This window comes from Triplophysa rosa, linkage group LG6 (genome assembly GCF_024868665.1).
Source record: "Triplophysa rosa linkage group LG6, Trosa_1v2, whole genome shotgun sequence".
Lineage (NCBI taxonomy): Eukaryota > Metazoa > Chordata > Actinopteri > Cypriniformes > Nemacheilidae > Triplophysa > Triplophysa rosa.
In genome coordinates, this window is record NC_079895.1 from 28,085,239 (window position 1) to 28,108,042 (window position 22,804).

The 22,804-nt window shown below is 39.5% G+C and overlaps 1 protein-coding gene across 2 annotated transcripts; it reads left to right on the forward strand.

Annotated features, from left to right (window-relative positions):
• Positions 1-880: 880 nt before the first annotated feature.
• Positions 881-14,241, forward strand: lims2 (LIM and senescent cell antigen-like domains 2). Of its 2 annotated transcripts, XM_057335235.1 has the most exons (11): positions 881-1,421; positions 1,496-1,697; positions 5,410-5,569; positions 5,893-5,959; positions 6,072-6,192; positions 6,266-6,415; positions 7,058-7,208; positions 7,383-7,475; positions 7,839-7,887; positions 12,973-13,048; positions 13,144-14,240. In XM_057335235.1, the coding sequence occupies exons 2-11, from the start codon at positions 1,558-1,560 to the stop codon at positions 13,280-13,282; spliced, it is 1,146 nt and encodes a 381-aa protein (XP_057191218.1). In that variant the 5' UTR covers positions 881-1,421; positions 1,496-1,557; the 3' UTR covers positions 13,283-14,240. The 2 variants fall into 2 exon arrangements, with proteins under 2 accessions (XP_057191218.1, XP_057191219.1); XM_057335236.1 differs by lacking the exon at positions 881-1,421 and having other exon boundaries at positions 1,436-1,697; positions 13,144-14,241.
• The last annotated feature ends 8,563 nt before the right edge of the window (positions 14,242-22,804 follow it).

A 22,804-nucleotide genomic window follows, 5' to 3' on the forward strand; every position in this document is an offset into this window, starting at 1 on the left:
CAAACAGAAGTAACCCACCCACCATGATGTTCATCTCAACCCTCAGACAAATTTACATTTGACATCTGTTTCTAAACACACACACACACACACACACACACAAGAAAGTTAGAAATGAATTGTGTTTTTTGTCTTTCATAACGCATCATGATCACAGACATGGATTACATTAAAACAGGACTACGCATTAGTTAAATTAGGACATTCAAGGAGTATCTACAAAAATGTTTTACTGGTGTGCATCTTAAAGTCCACCAGAGTTGTAGTCGTTTTTACTTCCATATTCTGATGCATTTCTGAGTGAAACAGAATTTAGAATGAGAAAATATAGTGGGCTTGGCTTGTTTTTTCACTGCGATTTGATTGGATGAATAAAAACAACCGTTGCATTTTGAAATGGAGCTGTGAGCAGACTGATAGTTGAAGGGGAGGAGTTACCGGATGCCCCGCCCAAGCCGTCTTTTGTAATTTGAGATGTAGAGTCATTTGAGGGCGGAAGTGCTTTTACAGATTTTAACTAAAGATTAGGAAGCCACACGAAGGAGAATGACCCACATTGGTAATCTATAAACACATTTTTAATTTCACTGGGACTTTAAGACAAAAAGGACAGATCTGTGAGATCTGTCAGTACAAGTTGTTTTGAGTTATGAAAGCTGAAACATTCATTTCAACCAGAGAATAGATTTCGCATAACTATGTGTTCAGAGGTGTATAAAGATCTTACACAATGAAGCGTTATGTTTTCTTATCTTAGAATGAGTTATTTCTATCCACATACACCGCGGGTCCTCTTGCATGTGGTTCTACAGTAGCCCTAAATGGACAAACTGCTCTACAGAGCGCGCTTCATAAATACGTTATCTCATTCGGGAAAGAAATGAAAACGTGACGACATCTTACTTCTGTGTCAGCCGCCGTAGTGCTTCAAAAGGGAGGGGTGGAGTGAGACATTGGTTGCAATTCACAACCTCACCAATAGGTGATGCTAAATTTCGAACACTGGACCTTCAAGCCCTGTCTGGGCAACCATCCCAAAATTGATTCTGGACCTCATTACTGCACGTGTGTTGTGCTGCTGGTTTGTTTCGTCATGAATGTTGAGGGAGACTGCTGATAAATGTGGATCACGTGTGTCTGCATGCTTTGAGAAACACATGGACACAGGGAGGAGTTTTCTTCTTTACCCAAACTTAGCCCGGACACACAGAGATCAACCACCAAGTTTGGACATGTGATGATGGGGTGTATTTATAGAGACATCACGGGGTGGAAGAAAGTTTTCATTTCTGTGACTGTGAAACACACACGTGAGAAACAGACTTGATCTGCGTGAGGGAATGAACAGCAGTGAAATAAATGAATTGTGTTGTAAATCTAGTGTAAAATGAGCTGCAGATGAAGCGAACATTGTTGAGCTGGTGAGTAACAGACAGATGCAGATGACAGATGACAGATGACAGGAGGTGTGTGTGAGTCTATTATTGTCTCTCAGACGGTCGCAGCTTTCACACGTTCTTCAGTGGATTGAGGGATTTGGTGTGAAGTAATATCCTGATGGAGATTCAGACACCTTCCGTCTCTGAGGACGCCGATATGGGTCGAGTCAATGGGATTTCTGGAGAATCGGAGATGCCACAGAGAAGACGGAGTGACGTCAAAGTCTACAAGGAGTTCTGTGACTTCTATGTGCGCTAGTGAGTCTTCATATGTCCACTACACATACATCACCTTTCTGTTGTGCTTCTGAGCAATATTCATGGCAATGTTCTGACATGTTTGAGTTAGGATCTGCCGTGTGATTCTTCATTCACAATCTTATGTGTTCTTATGTGAGATGTGTCCGCTGCTGCTTTGAATTATTCCAGGCCTTAAAACATCCGTTTCTGACATATAACAGACATGAGCGTTGACATTTACACATCAAACACGTCTGTACAATCACACACAGCATAAAGCCGACATTCCATCCTCACGTCTGACTCTTAAATAAAGCAGAAGCATTCTTTCATCATTGATTCTCTTCAGTATTCTTCTGTGTACTTTATTCCTCCCCGGGTCTGTAACCGTTAAACCAAGCCATGATCGTTCATTCATGTAAACACAATCACAAACATCATGTGCTGTCACACTCATTCAATACGAAGAAATGTGCAAATAGCTGCTCGAGCAGAAATGTCTACATCTGCTGAGTCTGGTACAGAGATGAGGGGACAATCACCCGTTTGTGATGAAACTACGAATCATTTCTACACATCAACAGACTGAACTGCTGTTTCTGATGGGAATGTTGTATAACACATGAAGCGGTGATGTCACAGACTTTACTGACATCAGTTGCCCAAAAGTTATTATCAATCATGCCCTTGTCCTGGCTAGAGCCGAAAGACAAAATGTGTTGAGTTCAGGACATCGTCATAAGTTTGTGTCCGGTCACAGCACAGACAACCATCAAGCAAACACTCCCGGCCGGACGCTTCACAACAGCTTGAGACACGCTTATGTTGTGCTGTTGGGTGTAACAACAGTCGTCAGAGAAACTCAGAACCACAATTATAAAATAGTCAGATCTGGTCCTTGATTCTGATTGGTTGAGCAGCGATCTGCTTCGCGTCGTGCCTAAAAACGCGCCTTAGCTGTTATCAAATGCACTTGCAACCCACTGCTTTGCGGGGCTTATTGCTTTCTTTTTATATTATTTTATATTAGTTCGATGGTTGAATACACAAATGTATAGTGTAATGCAATGTAAGTCGCTTTGGATTCAAGCGTCTGCCAAATGCATGAATGTAAAAATGGCTTCAATCAGAAGGGACCATGGCAGCCAACATCTAACTCCAGATTATACACTCAGCACTTTGACTCCGAAAAAGCCCTCAATTAACTTTGATCTTTAACCTCCTTATGCCCGAAAATGCTTAGAAACTCCTAAAGTTTGTGTTTTATCCTCAACTGAACACAAAATGTTGTTTTAATGTTTTTAGATTGTAAGAAATTTCAGTCAGTCAATGTTTTTGTCCTTATTAATTCAATAGCTGTTTGCTTGAAAGGTTAGTTCACCCAAAAATGAAAATTCTGTCTTGAGTTACTCGTCCTCAAGTTGCTCCGAACCTGTACAAATGACTTTTTTTCTGTTGAACACAGAGAAAGATATTTGGAAGAATGTTAGCAACTGCCATTTCTGGGACATTGACTGCCATAGTAGCAAGAATGAAATTAATTCAACTGTTTGTTTTCCAAAATTCTTCAAAATATCTCATTATGTGTTCAACAGAACAAAAAAATGCAATCTTTTTTTCCTACCATGCAGTGGATGATGCCCCAGAGCTGAAAATTGCTAACATTCTTCCAAATTTCTTTCTCTGTGTTCATCTGAACAAAGACATTTATACAGATGTGAGTAAATGACGACAGAATGTTTATTTTTGGGTGAACTATCCCTTTAATGCATTATTACTGAAATATGAATATATTCATTTATTTTTCTTGATTAAGTAAGGGATAATCCACAGCTAGCCTTGCGTTAAAGGGTTTTAATGCACACCTTCCAGCCAATCAGAATCCAGTATTCAAAAAGACCATGGTATAAAATTCAACAGTGTTACAGGCTGAGGTCTCAAATGATTGATTTTGATTTCTTTTACTTAATGTGAAGGTCCAACAAATGAAGAACTCCCTCACCAGACAAACAATATCTCCCTAAACGTTACATGTTAAATTCAAAAAGGTTTTCTTATTATATTAGCATGCACCTTCCGCAAAAAGTAGCTTTTGTAAAAATAATGCAGATATGATTGTGACATGGCCGCGATCTGAATTCATTGACATGAAGTAAGCCTCTGCTCAGTGGTGGTTCTACATTGAATTACACCCTGGGCGAGACTCCCTTCGAGCACCCCCCCCAAAAAAAATACCACAAAATTCTGCACAAACATATTTTTTGTGACAACAAATTTTTTTTATAACAACATACAGTAAGTGAAAATTTCTCAATTGCACAAATCCTTCATTAAAACATTTGAAAAACACATTTAAGAGAATCCAGTTATTTAACTATAGCAATTACAACAGGAAACACACTTTTTAAGGTGCACGATCTCCACCTCCAACATTGCCAAAAGACAATGAACACAATTCTGCACAAAATATGACAGTATAAGTTATCAGAACTTTAAATAATATACACTATATACATAAATGTGCCAAAAATAAACACAAACTTTAAAAGTTATACCCACCAATTAACACTAGCCCTTCATTCATGACATGGATACCATAATAATCATACAGAGAGAACGTAATTGCATACCTTTATCTTTTGCTCGTTTCTCCTCTTCTTCTTTTCTTCTTTTTTCTAAATTGGGCACCTGATGGCTTTGACCTCTTCCTGTCCATCTCTGTGTTAATTTGGCACTCGACAATCAACAGGTTTCCCATCCCCCCAACACAACCAGAAGTCAAGACTAAACCAATAGTGTTTTCACGACGCGTCATCAATCCGGAAGTCGGCCATGTTGGAGGCATTGAAAGTAAGCACTGCTATTGACCCTAATGGAAATCGCAGATTTTGCTGGAGAAAAAAGGATTCTTCTTTAGAAATAACTGTGAAAATAAAGCTCTTTAATGCAAGTCGATCGCACCCCAGAATCGCTATAGGCATGTGCTGTAACATCACGTGCAGTATAATAAATTATTTTCTACTCTGAACTTCACTCACGAGTCAGCAGTATTGATTGATGATTCGTCGTGAAAACACTCTAATGGTGACCACATAATCGTTTTGTATTACCTATTTTTATTAGCCATTTCACACAGCTTCTGTGCACGGCACCTTCTCAGCAAGCAGGGGCGCCAATTTGCCAATTCCCCACACAGTGAAATGATAGATAATAGAAAACCGCTTCACGGTGGCGGCGCAGAGGATTTTTTTTTAACTGCTCATGCCGCCCCCCATGTATCATGAAAAAATGCCTCCCCGTGCCAAAAACCACTACTGCCTCTGCTCGTGAGACCTGAGCAGGTTTAAGATCAAGTGAAATCATAAACAATCACATCTGGCTAATTGAATAATGAAGAACAGACCTCTCTAGGGTCGGACGAACACTAAACCTTGCTGTGTGTTTCCAGTGGCACTAGTTTAGTATATCTTGTTTATTTCTGATAAACCGACAGAACCATTCTTCTTACTGTATGTTATGGGGGGTGGGGGTTGGGGGGGGTTGTATGCATTAGGCAGACAAGCGGTTCACGTTGCATTACACTATACATTTGCTTCTAAGTATGTGCAATCCCTGGGATCCAACCCATGACCTTGGCGTTGGCGAGCAACACCATGCTCTGACCACTGAGCTACAGGTAAGCCGGTGACTAATGAGCAATGAGAAATGATTGACACGTTTGTCTCCGCAGCAACATGGCAAATGCATTGGCCAATGCCATCTGTGAGCGCTGCAAGAGCGTCTTCAGTCACACTGAGAGGATGGTGAACAGTAACGGCGAGCTGTATCATGAACAATGCTTCACATGTGCACAGTGTTTCCAACAGTTTGTGGACGGACTCTTTTATGAGGTAACAAGCACACAAACTGAACGCTCACAGTTCAGTGATCTCTTTACACGTGACGAATAGACTTCGCATCGGTTATTTCTGTCACGCGCATTAAATGCTTTAAGAAGATCAAAACTTCAGACAGTTGACTCAAGCAGCACATAGAGGGTCATGTGAGGAGTCTTCATTCATGCCTGTTCTGTTGCAGTATTTTTGAAGTTGCGTACACATTAAAAGTGAGACTTGAGGCAAACATTCAGAAAGTCCAGCATGACGTCATTCATTCTTCAGCGTTTGACTCACACGCTCCTCTCACTCTCACTCTCACTTTCTTTTCTCTGCAGTTTGAAGGCAGAAAATACTGTGAACATGATTTTCATATGCTGTTTGCTCCCTGCTGTCAGCAGTGCGGTGAGTGAAACTCTTCCTCAGATTACAAACAGAGACTCCAGTACTTTACCTCTGATACATGCATTTATGACAGTGTTAGGATATATCTACATATCTATAAATATGTTCTCAGGAGAGTTCATCATTGGTCGGGTGATAAAGGCATTGAACAACAGCTGGCACCCGCAGTGTTTCTGCTGTGATATCTGTGGGACGGTCCTCGCCGACGTGGGCTTTGTGAAGAACGCCAGCAGGTGAACACGACTCACTTGAAACTACCCTTGAAGAGTTGACATTTTCATTCCAAGTTATTTACATTTTTGACAGACATCTGTGTCGAACGTGTCATAATGGTGAGAAAGGTCATGGTGTGGGAAAATACATCTGTCAGAAGTGTCACGGCCTTATCGAAGAGCTTCCTCTGATTTATAAGAATGACCCGTATCATCCTGACCACTTCAACTGTAACAACTGTGGGTGAGTGCTAAACATCTCATTCAAAACCATCATTCAGTTTACCAGAAAACAACCAGAAAACGTCTGTAAAAATACAGAAAATAATGCGGTGGCCCAATTCATCTGTGCAAGTCAGTTCACCCAAACAAAAATCATCTTTGTAATCATTCATCTTCGTGAAGATTATTTAAGGATTCAAATGGCATGTAAAACATCGAAATGAGTGGAAAATATGAATGCATTTCTCTCACAAACCTCTCGTTTCACTTCAGAAGACATTTTTCAAGTCAATGGATTCATTTCATGATGGATGTTTGTGCTTTTTAAAACCACGGGCACCATTCCCTGGCGTTGTAAAGTGTGATTTAATATCATTCTCATGGTGTTCGGTGAAAGAAATCAAATCATACACAACCAACATAACATAAGGGTGTGGAATTTGTTAAAGAAATTTAAGATAAAATGTATTATATAAATATACAAATCTGATCAATCTGCAATGTGTAAATCAGTCAGTGGTCCTCATGAGGAAAACTGCTTATAAATCAAAGTAAATGATGTTTATTTGAAAATGCAGAAAGCTTTGTATACAGTTTGTACAGTATAAACATCATTACGTCCCACAATGTATGGAAACCTGACCGTGTGTGTGTGTGTGTGCAGTAAAGAGCTGAGCGCTGATGCGAGGGAACTCAAGGGCGAGCTCTATTGTCTGCCGTGTCATGATAAATTGGGCGTGCCGATCTGTGGCGCCTGCAGGAGACCCATAGAGGGTCGAGTGGTGAACGCTATGGGCAAACAATGGCATGTTGAGGTATTTCATCTCACTGGACTGGAATTTATTACCCTAATATTAGGTTGTTTATTCATCCATAACTATAGCTACTAAGAATTATTGTTGTTTTATGGTTGATTTATTCTTGTTTGCTATCCTATAATATTTCCTTCTTGTGTATGTGTGTGTGTGCGTGTGTATGTGTGTGTGCAGCATTTTGTGTGTGTTAAATGTGAGAAACCATTTCTCGGTCATCAACATTATGAACGCAGGGGGCTGGCGTACTGCGAGAATCACTACAACAAGGTACCAGTTTATTTTACACTGTATGTGTTGCTAAAAATCTTCAAAATCACACAGATTTGGGCTTTACTTAGACACGATAACAGCAAAACTGCAGGAAAAATGAGAAAACTATTGTTCCACCTTTCTATTTTGATTAAGTTAGTGTTTCAGACTGTGTTCTTCACATTAGATCAAAACTACTTCCAACAATCTTAATGCACTCACAAACACACACTGCCATCATGGACACATGTTGACGCCGTTTCCAAAGAAAAGTTGCAAGAATGATCAAACAAATAGAAATCGATTGAATCATAGATGAAGTCTCATCTATAAACTTTCCACAATGACTTTGATCTTGATGTTAGATTGTTTCTCTTGTAGCTCTTTGGAGACGTTTGTTACTGCTGCAATCGTGTCATTGAGGGTCAAGGTGAGACCGTTTGTCTTTACTCTTTATTAGCAGAGTTCACATTAAACACACACGCGCACACACAGTCTGCAAAGTGTCTGATAGCCCTTTCCACCAGGGCTGGAACTCGATCTAGAACCGGGCTGTGCTTTTCTCGGGGCCCTGATTTTGAGCTTCTAGGTTTTAGAAGGCATCAATTTAAAATGCCCTCATGCAAACATTTTCTCAAACGTTTTTGTTTTTAGCCACATAATGTGATTACTTTATGTTACAAACCCCAAATTAGTAACAACCACAAAAAAATTTACCGTTCCAAAATGCAGAGTATATGTCAACATATGAGTGAAGCACGGTCATCCATTGCGGTTTTACCATGGTAAAAACCTTTCAAACAGTTAAGAAATAAATGTTCAGTAACAGCTAAAGCTACATTACACGCTCATGTCTCCTAATCTAAAGTACTAACACCCAACAATGTAATAAGATTGCTGTTTTTAAAAGGACTTTCTCCAAAATGTTGAACATAAAAGGTAAATTAGAAACTGGTCTAAAATGATAAAGAATCAGGGAGTCTAAATTTGGCTTCTTTAAAGTTAGAGTCGCAAGTTTCAAACCAGTGCTTAGTCCCAGTGAACCGGAAGTTTTGGTCGTTTTACTTCCGTATTTTGACGCATTTCTGAGTGAAACAGAATTTAGAATGAGAAAAATACTTGGCGTGGCTTTCGTCTTTCTCTGCGATTTGATTGGATGTATAAAAACAGCTGTTGCACTTTGAAATGGAGCTGGCAGCAGACTTACAGTTGAAGGGGAGGAGTTAACAGATGCTCCGCCCAAGCCGTCTAACATACCTGATTTAAGATGGAGAGTCATTACACGAAGGAAGTGCATTTTCAGATTTTAATTGAAGATTATGAGGGCACATGCATTTTTAAAAGAGAATGAGCCACATTAATAAACTATTTACAATAAACGCTGCAATATTTCATGAAAACATAGACAGTGAAATGTTTTATTTCACTGGTACTTTAAGCCATTAAGTCATTAAAGCAGTGACGCTTTGGCTTCAGTGGGGTGATAAGGTTTTCATCAAACAAACAGAGGAACTCATAGGCTGAAGCGAACTCCTCTGCTGCATTTGCTGTGAAATGACAAGACTATCAGGTTTGCAGTGCCAACGCGACGAGAAGGTGTAAGTGAGGAGTACGGCCGTGGGTGTGCTTGGGTCTGTGCATTCTTCTAGGAAATTCCATGAGTGTGTAAGAATGCAAAATCCCTAGCAAGCACCTTATTGGGTCAACATATACTGTATCTGTATCAAACTATCCAGAAAAAACATTTAAAAAACATTTTGGCTGCGGAGGTGTGTATCACAAAACACACTTGGAACATTTGTAGCTCAAAACTGTCATGTACACTGAAAACTTGCTTTACAAATTACCACCACCCCCCCTTCACGACCAGATAAAGAGCGTGCAGTACAGGAGGACAGGTTCAGTAAACGGGCTTAGATCACCGTCTTAAATTCAAGTGTCAATCGTGCAAGGAAATTCCAAATTTTCAGTGGTAAAAACAGTGATGGAACACTAATGTAGCAGGGCTGGTCACACAAGCATTAAATACATAAGCAATTAGCATTTGCCGGGTGGGTATATAAACCGGTTGGGGATGCCATAGTCACATGGCCGAAAACCCGCCCCTTCCTGGGTTGCTACGAGCAATGCAGTGGACATGTAACCCCATTAATGTGCCAGTGGTCCTTGAAACACTGTAGTGTTGTATGATGTGTGCTGGTGGGTTGAGACGAGACGTACTGGGAGTAGTGTTACTTTTCTCCCACTCGGTCAGCTTTGCAGTTCGGCAGGGTCGCAGCGATGGCTGTGACTGTTGTAAAGGCCAAAGAAGCCATTGCATGAGCGTGAGGAACATGGTCATGAGTGGCACGCTATCGCTTGATGCAAAGCATGTCTTCTCCAACGGCTGCTCGGAGCCACGCTGCTGTTTTTCCAGGGGATTCATTTGTTTTACTTAATGTTTTCCGTTCTTGCTTTGATCATTTTGTGTGTCTTTACTGTCGCGTTAGAGATGCTGATCGTATTGAACGCTGGCACGAGGTTTTGTAACGATTATTGTTACGCAGTCCCTGTAGTCATTTTGAATCCTTATGATTTTCGATCAGTATGATTCAGCGACAGTATTTATGTTTTTGTTTGTTTTGAGTATTCTCTTTATTGATTAACTTTTCTTTCTTTGTGTTTGTTTTTGGTTTCGTTATAGAAGCTGGGTGCTTCAGAAGCGGGCTTGGTCTCATCCCCTTTGTTGAGGGCTGTCTATTGCTGTGTCACGTTTGCCGTGCACTTTGCGTGACCTTCATTTGGGGTGGTTTTGCTTTGTATAATTGGTGTCATTTTACAAGCCCGCTCCTTGTGTACGAAGCCCCAGCCTCCTTTTTCTTTCCTTTTGTGATTTATGTTTTGACCAAAACTGTGGATGTGGTCCTTCTGTGAGTTTCAATTTCGACCCTCATTTTAGATGAATAAAAAGTCTCCTGCCTTTCCCTGTTCAGTGGAACGGACTTGTGTGTTCTTGTTCATTTTGTCCCCAATTGTATTGGGGTGGCGTAGTCGCTATATCAGTAGGCCACGTTGCTACACTAAGCAGAACCATTCCTGAGAAGGTCGTGACTGGGAAAAGGCCCACTGTAAAGGGAACAACAGGACGGATCCAACGATCGCTCGCCAGCTATGATGCTTTACAGCTTTCAGTCTAATGGCAACACCTCTCTGTTTCTCATGGCGTGTTTCCTTCAAGGACCAACACTGGGCCGTCGCTGCAGGAGCGAGGGAAAAAGCAAACATCCGAAACAACGTAATCTTTTCCAACCAAAATTACTATCAGAGATTGATGGTCGTAGGCTTCTTCAGCCTTCAGCTACAACTTTATTTAAAAATGACCAAAGCACCAGGAGCGACACAGCTTGCCAAACCTTTACACCTGTTATCTTCATTTGATACCGTGTAGCAGATCAGCTCCAGAGGAAAAGGTCTATGAGAGATACGGTATGTGAGATGTCCACATGATCCCAGGGTTCCACTTTAATACCGCATTCGAGCCAAAGCCTGAGGTGGGAACATCCTATTTTAATGTCCTACCTCTGACCTCCATGCGTTCCAGTCAATCCCGCGTCACGGCACGCCATTACTGTACGAGCAGAAACTGGAAGCCAGTCCAGACTGATGAAGAGTGGACTGGTGTATTCTAGAGCATCTGTAGAGGTTTGATGGCGTATGCTGAAGGTTGGTTTGGAGAGCATTGCAGTACTTCAGTCCAGATACTGTAAAACTAGAGACGGGACCTGCAGTTGTGTAGCATGCTGTGATTTTATGGGATGTAAAGTATTGCGAGAGTGCATGCAGATGGATCTGTGCAGCTCTGCATGACGTCCAACACAGCCCATGGCAAAACACAGAGTCTGATGAGAAAGCGGTAGCGTCCGGCGTGCCACTGTGTTGTTGTTGATTAATCATCATGATTTGTGAATCTAATCGGACTGATGTTCATCGGCGATGAAGCTGAAGACTACAACTCATTCTATGCAGCGTTATTTAACGATATTCCTGTGTTGGTGTTTTGTGACCTCTAGTGGCCTTTAAAGAATTCAATGAAACGTGTTGAAAAACATAAAAAAAATGAAGATTTTGAAAGAATATTTGCATGAGATCTATCAAAGGGACTGCAATCGTTAGTTTCATTTCCAACCTGTCTAGTTAAAGGGGTCATATTGGGTGGCTAAAACGAACATTATTGTGTGTATTTGGTGTAATACAGTGTGTTTAAAACACATTATACCGTGGTCTTTTTGAATACTCGATTCTGATTGGCTGGAAGGTGTGCATTAAAACCCTTTAACGCACAGGTAGCTCCAGTAAGTTTGATTAAATTTGAAATTTAACTGAAAAAATCAATGTAATTTTCACCTGTTTGATCTCAAATTTCACTGTAAACATCAATAAAAGATTTAACTTGGCAAATGAGCATGGTATAAGCGGGATAATCCACACCTAGCCGTGCGTTAACCCTTTAAAACTGACGGGAGCGTTTGCGTGTCTCTGTTCAAGAGCCAATAAAAACGGAATCCAAATGGGTAGCAGAATAATTCTTTTTGCATACAAAATGACAGACGTTACACTTTCAGATCAAGCCTACAACACGATCCTGTTGCGTTGTTTTCCCCTCTAATGAGTCTGCACAAATTGTGTAAAAATCTATAACAAAAAACTGTAAAAATGCATCGCACGTCTTTGCGCACATGTTCTATAGATCTAAGGTTACTAGTGGTTGCGTGGTTACCTTTTCCTACGACTCCTATGACGTAATCACGTTCTGTGCACTATGACCCTAAGGTTTGTCGCATGTGGTGACATCACAAGCCGCGACATTGGATCTCCGTTTGCGGTATGCTTTACGTTCTACTCGTCGTTGCGTCTCTTTATCATTACAGTCCGTTGCTTGATCATTTCTTTCACACATGCACATTTACAAACGCAAGTGCAAACACACACACATGGATGCGTAACGTTATGACTGCATGGAAAAAGAAGTATACGAGGTTTTGGAGCTACTACTCGCGTCCGACGAAGATGAACTTTCCGACTGCTCATCTGCTCCAGTTTCAATCAATTTCCATTCATGTGCGAGGCCTGCCAAGTGCCCCTCTGTGTTATTATGGACAGGAACTGCCACAAGTCTCATCACTGCTAGGCTGTGTATATGTAGCGGTGTCTTACAGTATGTTTAGGTTTGTTTTGGGTTATTTATGTTTTATTTATTTATTTATGTATCTTTTTGACCCCACAAATTCAAATGCACTCCATTTATGTGTGAAACATGTTAAGAGGTTATGGATTATCCCCTTCGCGTCGGGTGGTTCTTGGCCTCCACGTCATGCATTAAAACCCTTTAACGCATGGCTAGCTGTGGATTATCCCTTACTTAGTTTTCACATACCGTGCATTACTGTTGCTCCTCTGTGCCCCGCCTTTCTGAAATGCCTCGATGAACTGTACAGCTCTAATGAGCAGTAGATAATGAAGCTTTCTTGTGTTTCAGTTGTGTCTGCGTTGAACAAGGCCTGGTGTGTCAACTGCTTCACATGTTCCACATGCAACTCCAGACTGACTCTCAAGTGCGTTCTTCATCAAAGCTCACACGTAAAGATAAATACATACTGAATGTGATTTATTCATGAAGTCTCAATGCTGTTGTCTGTTTGTTGCTCAGGGATAAGTTTGTTGAGGTGGACCTGAAGCCGGTGTGTAAACGCTGTTATGAGCGAGTGCCAGAGGAGATGAAGAGACGCTTGGCCAAGCGTGAACGAGACTCAAAGGACAAGAGAAAGAAAATCCCCATCTGTCTGTAACCTCGCTCTGTCTCAACACTTTCACTGTTTGTTTGACAGTCCTCTTGACATTTGTTTCGCTCGTGTGTTCGGTTGTTTTTTTCCTATTAGTAACACTCCAGATATCATTTTCATGAAAATAGCTTTTGCTCAGTAAAATGTGACATGTTTGGGTTTGTCTACAGTGTCAGTCCGTTAGAACAATCATGTGTAACATATAATTGATGTAATCTAAGGCATGGATGGCAATTTATGTTTCTGCCGGTGGGTGCTCAAATCTCCACAACCCCTCCATCCCCGTTCAAACTTTCAACTAGCAAAACACACCGTTTTTTCTCTAGAGCTAGGCCTATGTTTGTATTGAACCCTGAAACAGACAGTGGTGTAAAGTATTGGAGTAAATGTACTTAGTTACTTTACTTAAGTATCTTTTTGGCTACTTTGTAGTTGTACTGAGTATTAAAGATATTAGCAACTTTTACTCTCTACTTAACTACATTTTTGAACAAGTATATGTACTCTTTACTCCACTACATTTGTAATGACTAATGCAATTACACATTACATTTTGCATGCCACCTATCTTATAATTAATATTGCCATTTACAGGGCAATGAAGGTACTACAATCTTGTGGATTTTGCCATAACTTACAAAAACTTGTCAACATGGCTTCTTTATATGAATATGAGTGCAGTATCAGGTAGATGTCAATCGCTGGCGGTTTATACACGGTTAGCCCTTACCCGCTATTTCTACAGTAATATATTGGCAACACTGTTGCCAGCTAGTTACTGTAGGTCACACATCTACAAAAGCTCTTATTTTTAAAACTAACTCTTCCTAAATGTGCTCTAAACATGTTTGCTCAAAATTTGACCATATGGTGGGACTATTGCCATGAAGTGATGTAAACCAGTAAAAAGAATGTATAGTATTTCAATTTTCAAAAGTGCTCTCACACTATATAGACAAAATATTAACCTATAGAATGAGTCGGACACAGAGAAATGAACAATTCACATATGAATCTCAACAATGGTGACAATCAACTGAACAGCTTCATGCTGCAATGCATGCTGGGTACATAGTACAAAACTCATTCATGATTGTTTGTCACCATTGATGAGGTTTGTATGTCAAGTGTCTAACTGTGTCTCAATTGCAAAGAAAGATTTTCTGACAGAGATCTTTCCATTACAACATGTAATCACTTTACCAAACATATCTTAATAAATCTTAAATGCTATATTATTATTATTTAATGATTGAATTCTTTCAGATGTATCTTCAGTTACTAAGCAAACATAAAGTTGCGGTTCCTGTAAAGTCCCTTTCAGTGTTATTGTATAAGTGTACATTTTAAAGCTACAAGAAAGTCAAAGAGTCCAACCAAAGCAAACACTGATCACCATAATGGTGACTTAAAACACAATTGAACCACTATGAACTAGAGTTCAATCTCAATAAGATCTTACACAGATGACAGAAATAAAGTGAAAGTGGTGTCTGTAATATGTGAAGATGTTATTGATGTTTGTGTTTAATTCTCCTCTGGTGAAATCTTGACAGATTTATTGTGTTCATCTGTTATTTACACTTGTTCATCTAAGACTGTGTGACTTAAGTGCGTTAATAGATTCTTTAATAATGTATCTTCAAACAGCCATTGCAGTAGTTTACTGTAAAACACCTACAGTAACTAGCTGGCAACAGTGTTGCCAATGTATTACTGTAGAAATGGCAGGTAAGGGCTAACAGTGTATGTGAAATGAGGACCTGACTGCAGCTGGCGATGAGGCCCAAACCAGCATGTCCAGTGCAAAAAGGCTTTGACTTTTTAATTCTACTTAACATTATTTTATTTATCTGTTATATTGAAGAGACCTTTTTGAAGGACTTTGGTTTACTTATGAGCACTTGAGCTTAAATGAGACTTAGGGTGTTTGTAATGACGTAGGTTATGGTGTCGACCATGATTTGTTGCAATTTTGAGGTGTTCAGTCTTATTATGATTTAAGAAAATAAATGCGATTGCTCACCTCACAAATCAACTGTTTCTAGTTTTTCACTGATGTGTCTCTTAAGTGTTGAGGACTGCTTCTTTGAGCCTACATTCAGTATAAGTAAAATACTCAAGTACTGTTAAAATCAGATATTCAAAGACTTTTACTCAAGTCGTTTTGGAATTGGTGACTTGTAACTTGTAATGGAGTAATTTTCACTGCAAGGTATCTGTACTTTTACTTAAGTATGGTTTTCAGGTACTCTTTACACCTCTGGAAACAGAATCCACAGTAAAACGTGGAAGTATATAAAAAGTACATAGCCACTCTCTAAGCACCACATACTGCACAGCAAAATCGCCAGTGTTAAAAAAGGTCAAATTAACACTCACGGTGTTTATATAATCCACACTTTGAGAGTTACACACTTTTTTGGTTATTTTTTTGCAACCAGAAAATAACCAGAAAATAATGTTCCCTGATGGTTATTTATTGTTGTTTTTTTAAACCAGAAAATAACGTTCTCTGATAGTTATTTATTGGTTCTTTTTTTGCAACCAGAAAATAACGTTCCCTGATGGTTCTCTTTTGGTTGTTTTTTGCAACAGAAAATAATGTTCCCTGATGGTTCTCTTTTGGTTGTTTTTTTGCAACCAGAAAATAACGTTCCCTGATGGTTATTTATTGGTTATTTTTTTGCAACCAGAAAATAACCAGAAAATAACGTTCCCTGATGGTTATTTATTGGTTATTTTTGCAACCAGAAAATAACCAGAAAATAACGTTCCCTGATGGTTCTCTTTTGGTTGTTTTTTTGCAACCAGAAAATAACGTTACCTGATGGTTCTTTTTGGTTATTATTTTGCAACCAGAAAATAACCAGAAAAAAACGTTCCCTGATGGTTATTTATTGGTTATTTTTTTGCAACCAGAAAATAACTTTCCCTGATGGTTCTATTTTGGTTGTTTTTTGCAACCAGAAAATAACATTACATGATGGTTCTTTTTTGGTTATTATTTTGCAACCAGAAAATAACCAGAAAATAACATTACCTGATGGTTCTTTTTTGGTTATTATTTTGCAACCAGAAAATAACCAGCAAATAACATTACCTGATGGTTCTTTTTTGGTTATTATTTTGCAACCAGAAAATAACCAGAAAATAACGTTACATGATGGTTCTTTTTTGTTGTTTTTTTTAAACCAGAAAATAACGTTCTCTGATGGTTATTTATTGGTTATTTTTTTGCAACCAGAAAATAACGTTCCCTGATGGTTCTTTTTAATGGTAAAAATAGTCAAAACTGGTAAACGTCAGTGACATGTGCAATACAGAAATTATCATAATTATACCACATTAACACGCTATACTGACCAAATGAAATTATTAATAGTGCCCTTTAATGGCTGAAAATAATAAACTAGTTGAGGTAAATGAAAATACAATCATATATATTCATGTGTGCTTCTTTAGTGTGGTTGTCTGTTACTGTATGTGTGTGCGCTCGAGCACGTGCATGCTCCGCTCTACCGCGCACTCCCGTCATTTAAAAATTAACGGTCATTTCATTTTATCTCACCCACTAACACATTAGTTTAGCGGTTTATTTATTTATTTAAAAACGTACAGATTTGAGAGTAAACTTATATTTTCGTGATTTTCGATTGATTTGACACATCTAAATCAACAGACCATGATGTAAGGACTGAAACTCAGGGCTATTGATTGTTGTATCTAAAGACGGAGCCGCGCTATACTTCTGTGGTGAGACAAGAATATTGTTAGCCTGAAGATAATTAAATGTTTATTCTTCTGTCAATAAATATCAGCTTTAAATATTGTGTTGAAGTCATTGGTTATTTTATTTCAATATCTATATATAATGTCTGATGTTGAGGTAGGCCTACACACAGTGTGGTTTTATTAGAAATGATATATTGTGCTGTTTATATTGAAAATTAGGCTACTTTAGTGATGAAAAAGGAATTATTAGGCTAAAAGAATAATCTAATGCATTGATTTCATCCTCCATATTGTGTTGGATGATGCAGTTTACTTATTTTAATTAGATTAGACAAGCGATGGATAAAAACACAGCATGGATGTTTGGATTATTACTGATGTGTAGTGAGGCCAAATGGACCCAAGAAAAATATTTTAGGCTAACGTTCTGGGAACGTTCCCCTAACGTTAGTTTCTGGTTCCCAGAAAGTTTTTTTAAGGTTTGTTTTTGGTTATCTTTACGGAAATTGGGACCCATCATACGGGCACACGGCTTCTCCTATCACTGTTATGCTGACGACACCCAGATCTCGTTTCACCCAGATGATACCACTGTAGCAGCTCGCATTACAGCCTGTCTAGAAGACATCTCGGCTTGGATGAAAGAGCATCACCTCCAGCTGAACCCTGCCAAGACAGAACTACTCGTGTTTCCGGCACACCCCACGGTGCAACACGATCTCACCATCCAACTTGGCAATACCACAGTCACTCCTTTCAAAACAGCCAGGAACCTCGGAGTCCTATTTGATGAACAGCTGTCCTTCAATGATCACATTGCAAAGACAACGCGGTCATGCCGATATGCCTTATTCAACATTAGAAAGGTTCGACCCTATCTCACTGAGCATGCGCCCCAACTCCTTGTCCAGGCCCCGGTAATCTCAAGGTTGGACTACTGCAATGCTCTCCTTGCCGGTCTTCCTGCAAAGGCTATCAAACAACTCCAGCTGGTTCGGTACGCAGCAGCACGCCTCGTCTTCCAACAGCCCAAAAGGGCTCATGTGACGCCCCTTTTCATCTCCCTCCACTGGCTATCGGTTGAAGCCCGTATCAGATTCAAGTCACTAATGCTTGCCTACAGGACTATCACTGGATCTGCACCGGCATAGTTTCACACCCTCCTACACCCCATCAAGATCCCTGCGTTCAGCAAACCAGCGGCGTCTTGTGTTGCCTTCTCATAAGGGCGGTAAATCGCTTTCCTGCTCATTCTCATTCACAACTCCTTCCTGGTGGAACACTCTTCCTAACTCGGTCCGGTCAACCACATCTCTCACGACATTCAAAAAACTACTTAAAACCCATCTCTTCTGTGAACACTTGACAGAAAAAACACTAACCCTCTCTCTTCCTCTCAACAGGTATTGGTCTGGCTTTTGTTGAAACTAGTAACTTTGTATTGGCACCTATTGCATTATTGCTCCTGTATGACATATCGCTTATTGCTCCTTAAACTCTTTGTAATTCGCTTTGGATAAAAGCGTCTGCAAAATGACTAAATGTAAATGAAATAAAACGTTAGTTTCATGGTTTCTATAACCTTATGGGAACCAGAAACTAACGTTCTATTTCCGTAAAGAAAACTTTCCTGGAGAACCAAAAACGAACCTTAGAAAATAACGTTCTGTCTGTCAAGCAGAGTCATGCTCGCGCCTGCAAGTCTCCATGCGCGCGACTTCCAAAACAGACGAGACATGCGCGCAACCTATATCTATGCGTGTGTCTAATTTCAATTGTATTAAATTTCTACTCGTTTATATAATAAATAAATCAGCCCAAATAATAGGCCTATTTGATAACATTGAGAGTTTAATAATTCGTCGCTTTACTTACATACATAGGACAGACCTAAAAATCTGTCCATCAATACACATTTAAATATTTCAAAAAAAAATTGTTGCAGGCGGCTATGATGAACCAACCCACTTCTTTTAATACTGCTGGTCCGCGCTAAATACAATTTATTTTACATTGCAGAAAATAAAGCAGTGTTATTCTATTCATAAATTCTTTATTTTTTTTAATAAAAAAAATATATCCAAAAGCACCGATAAGAAAACCGTTAAAGTACCGGACCGATAAGCAGTATCGATAAGAGTAGTAATACCGTTAAAATCTTAACGATACCCATCCCTAATCTTGATCGTTTTCTAAAGTATGCCGTCATTGGTGTGAAGTGCTTTCATTTCACTGGAGGTAAACAACTAGTTAACAGTGTGTGGAGTGGTGAACGCAGACAAAACCTTTAACAGTGGATGGGAAAGGGTGTCGCTCCTTCATCATGTAAGATACATTTATAACAAAGAATGGCAATGATGCAGCTGTCATGTTAATGCACACACCTTTATCCTCTGCTTATGACGTTAACTTCACTCTGTGCCGCTAAATAACGCAGCCTGCCGCCGTTTTCATAATAAGAGTTTTAAAGAGGACTAAGTTCCTGTTCAGATTACATAATAAGATAAGATAGAACTTTAGGGTGGCTGAAGCCAAAGGACCAGCCACTGAAATACAGCCATCTTAACAATAAGAGAATAAAAACTGTTATTGGAAGTTTCAGCCTGCATTCAACATCTCAGATCAGATCAGCAACGTTCATGGGCATTTCATCGATCTGTGTGGAGAGAAGTACTGCTCGATATTTCGCAGGAAACGAATATCATTCTTCACAAAGTTGATGCCGTAACGCCCCGATCGACCATCATGTGAATGTACAGCTCTCTGTCGTTTGGAAGATCATAGTTGATGATGAGAGAAACCTGAGGAATCCAGACCTCTGGCCCAAACATCTGTGTAAACAGGTCATTCATGTGCACATAACGAAACGATAATAAATAATTGATTAGACTATAAAACTACAAAGCTACGCTGTAAACAGTAAAAAAATAAGTTTAGAATCTAGAGATAAGTAGCATAGTTAATTTNTTCCTGCAAAGGCTATCAAACAACTCCAGCTGGTTCGGTACGCAGCAGCACGCCTCGTCTTCCAACAGCCCAAAAGGGCTCATGTGACGCCCCTTTTCATCTCCCTCCACTGGCTATCGGTTGAAGCCCGTATCAGATTCAAGTCACTAATGCTTGCCTACAGGACTATCACTGGATCTGCACCGGCATAGTTTCACACCCTCCTACACCCCATCAAGATCCCTGCGTTCAGCAAACCAGCGGCGTCTTGTGTTGCCTTCTCATAAGGGCGGTAAATCGCTTTCCTGCTCATTCTCATTCACAACTCCTTCCTGGTGGAACACTCTTCCTAACTCGGTCCGGTCAACCACATCTCTCACGACATTCAAAAAACTACTTAAAACCCATCTCTTCTGTGAACACTTGACAGAAAAAACACTAACCCTCTCTCTTCCTCTCAACAGGTATTGGTCTGGCTTTTGTTGAAACTAGTAACTTTGTATTGGCACCTATTGCATTATTGCTCCTGTATGACATATCGCTTATTGCTCCTTAAACTCTTTGTAATTCGCTTTGGATAAAAGCGTCTGCAAAATGACTAAATGTAAATGAAATAAAACGTTAGTTTCATGGTTTCTATAACCTTATGGGAACCAGAAACTAACGTTCTATTTCCGTAAAGAAAACTTTCCTGGAGAACCAAAAACGAACCTTAGAAAATAACGTTCTGTCTGTCAAGCAGAGTCATGCTCGCGCCTGCAAGTCTCCATGCGCGCGACTTCCAAAACAGACGAGACATGCGCGCAACCTATATCTATGCGTGTGTCTAATTTCAATTGTATTAAATTTCTACTCGTTTATATAATAAATAAATCAGCCCAAATAATAGGCCTATTTGATAACATTGAGAGTTTAATAATTCGTCGCTTTACTTACATACATAGGACAGACCTAAAAATCTGTCCATCAATACACATTTAAATATTTCAAAAAAAAATTGTTGCAGGCGGCTATGATGAACCAACCCACTTCTTTTAATACTGCTGGTCCGCGCTAAATACAATTTATTTTACATTGCAGAAAATAAAGCAGTGTTATTCTATTCATAAATTCTTTATTTTTTTTAATAAAAAAAATATATCCAAAAGCACCGATAAGAAAACCGTTAAAGTACCGGACCGATAAGCAGTATCGATAAGAGTAGTAATACCGTTAAAATCTTAACGATACCCATCCCTAATCTTGATCGTTTTCTAAAGTATGCCGTCATTGGTGTGAAGTGCTTTCATTTCACTGGAGGTAAACAACTAGTTAACAGTGTGTGGAGTGGTGAACGCAGACAAAACCTTTAACAGTGGATGGGAAAGGGTGTCGCTCCTTCATCATGTAAGATACATTTATAACAAAGAATGGCAATGATGCAGCTGTCATGTTAATGCACACACCTTTATCCTCTGCTTATGACGTTAACTTCACTCTGTGCCGCTAAATAACGCAGCCTGCCGCCGTTTTCATAATAAGAGTTTTAAAGAGGACTAAGTTCCTGTTCAGATTACATAATAAGATAAGATAGAACTTTAGGGTGGCTGAAGCCAAAGGACCAGCCACTGAAATACAGCCATCTTAACAATAAGAGAATAAAAACTGTTATTGGAAGTTTCAGCCTGCATTCAACATCTCAGATCAGATCAGCAACGTTCATGGGCATTTCATCGATCTGTGTGGAGAGAAGTACTGCTCGATATTTCGCAGGAAACGAATATCATTCTTCACAAAGTTGATGCCGTAACGCCCCGATCGACCATCATGTGAATGTACAGCTCTCTGTCGTTTGGAAGATCATAGTTGATGATGAGAGAAACCTGAGGAATCCAGACCTCTGGCCCAAACATCTGTGTAAACAGGTCATTCATGTGCACATAACGAAACGATAATAAATAATTGATTAGACTATAAAACTACAAAGCTACGCTGTAAACAGTAAAAAAATAAGTTTAGAATCTAGAGATAAGTAGCATAGTTAATTTTGCGGTTCTGCTGTGTTATAACTCATCAGCTCTTGAATGCATGACGTTTGTCGAAACAGTGACACCTGCTGGCCGGATCCGGTACCGTTTAACTGCGCGACACAACTAGCTGCGTCATAATAATTTACATTTTTTATTTGCAAAGTGAAACGTTTTCAGTAGCTTATTTCATGAGACCAGCCACCCGCTCGCAACGTACGCCACTGATTCAGGGGATATATGGACAGGGAAAACTCAACAGAGTACCACCAATTCTGTTTTGATTCATTTTATGAGCTGTTCAGAAGATCAGTCTTCGACGACTTTTATCGATTCTGATTTTGTCACTTTTTAACTAGTTTAGGCAGTGTACGTCAATTTTGATTTATGACATACTTCTAAATCTATCAAGAATTTAGAATATGGAGATAGTCCTGTCCTGAGGTTTAGTTGTGTAACTGCTCATGTCATGTGTGAGTAACAGCCTTCCACGTAATGAAATGTGGACAAACAGCCAATGGAACGGAAGAGGAAGATTTGGAAAGCGCATGAACATAAAAGGTAGAAACCCGTAGAAAATACAAAAACAAGTTGGCAAAGAAAGAACAGATTACAATAGTAGAACATTGATGTTCTAATCACAACATCTGCTTTAAATCATTTCTTGTTTAAAAATGAAAACATCAGACAGGATTATGTTTATAAAGTGATGAAGCAGAGACATTTTGTAGAGTATAACAGAAAATAAATGAACTGTAGTCAAAAAATACACAGATGAAAACATGCATATCATAACTGAACTGGTTCACGTTTATAAAAGTTATAAAATGTTTCACTCCAG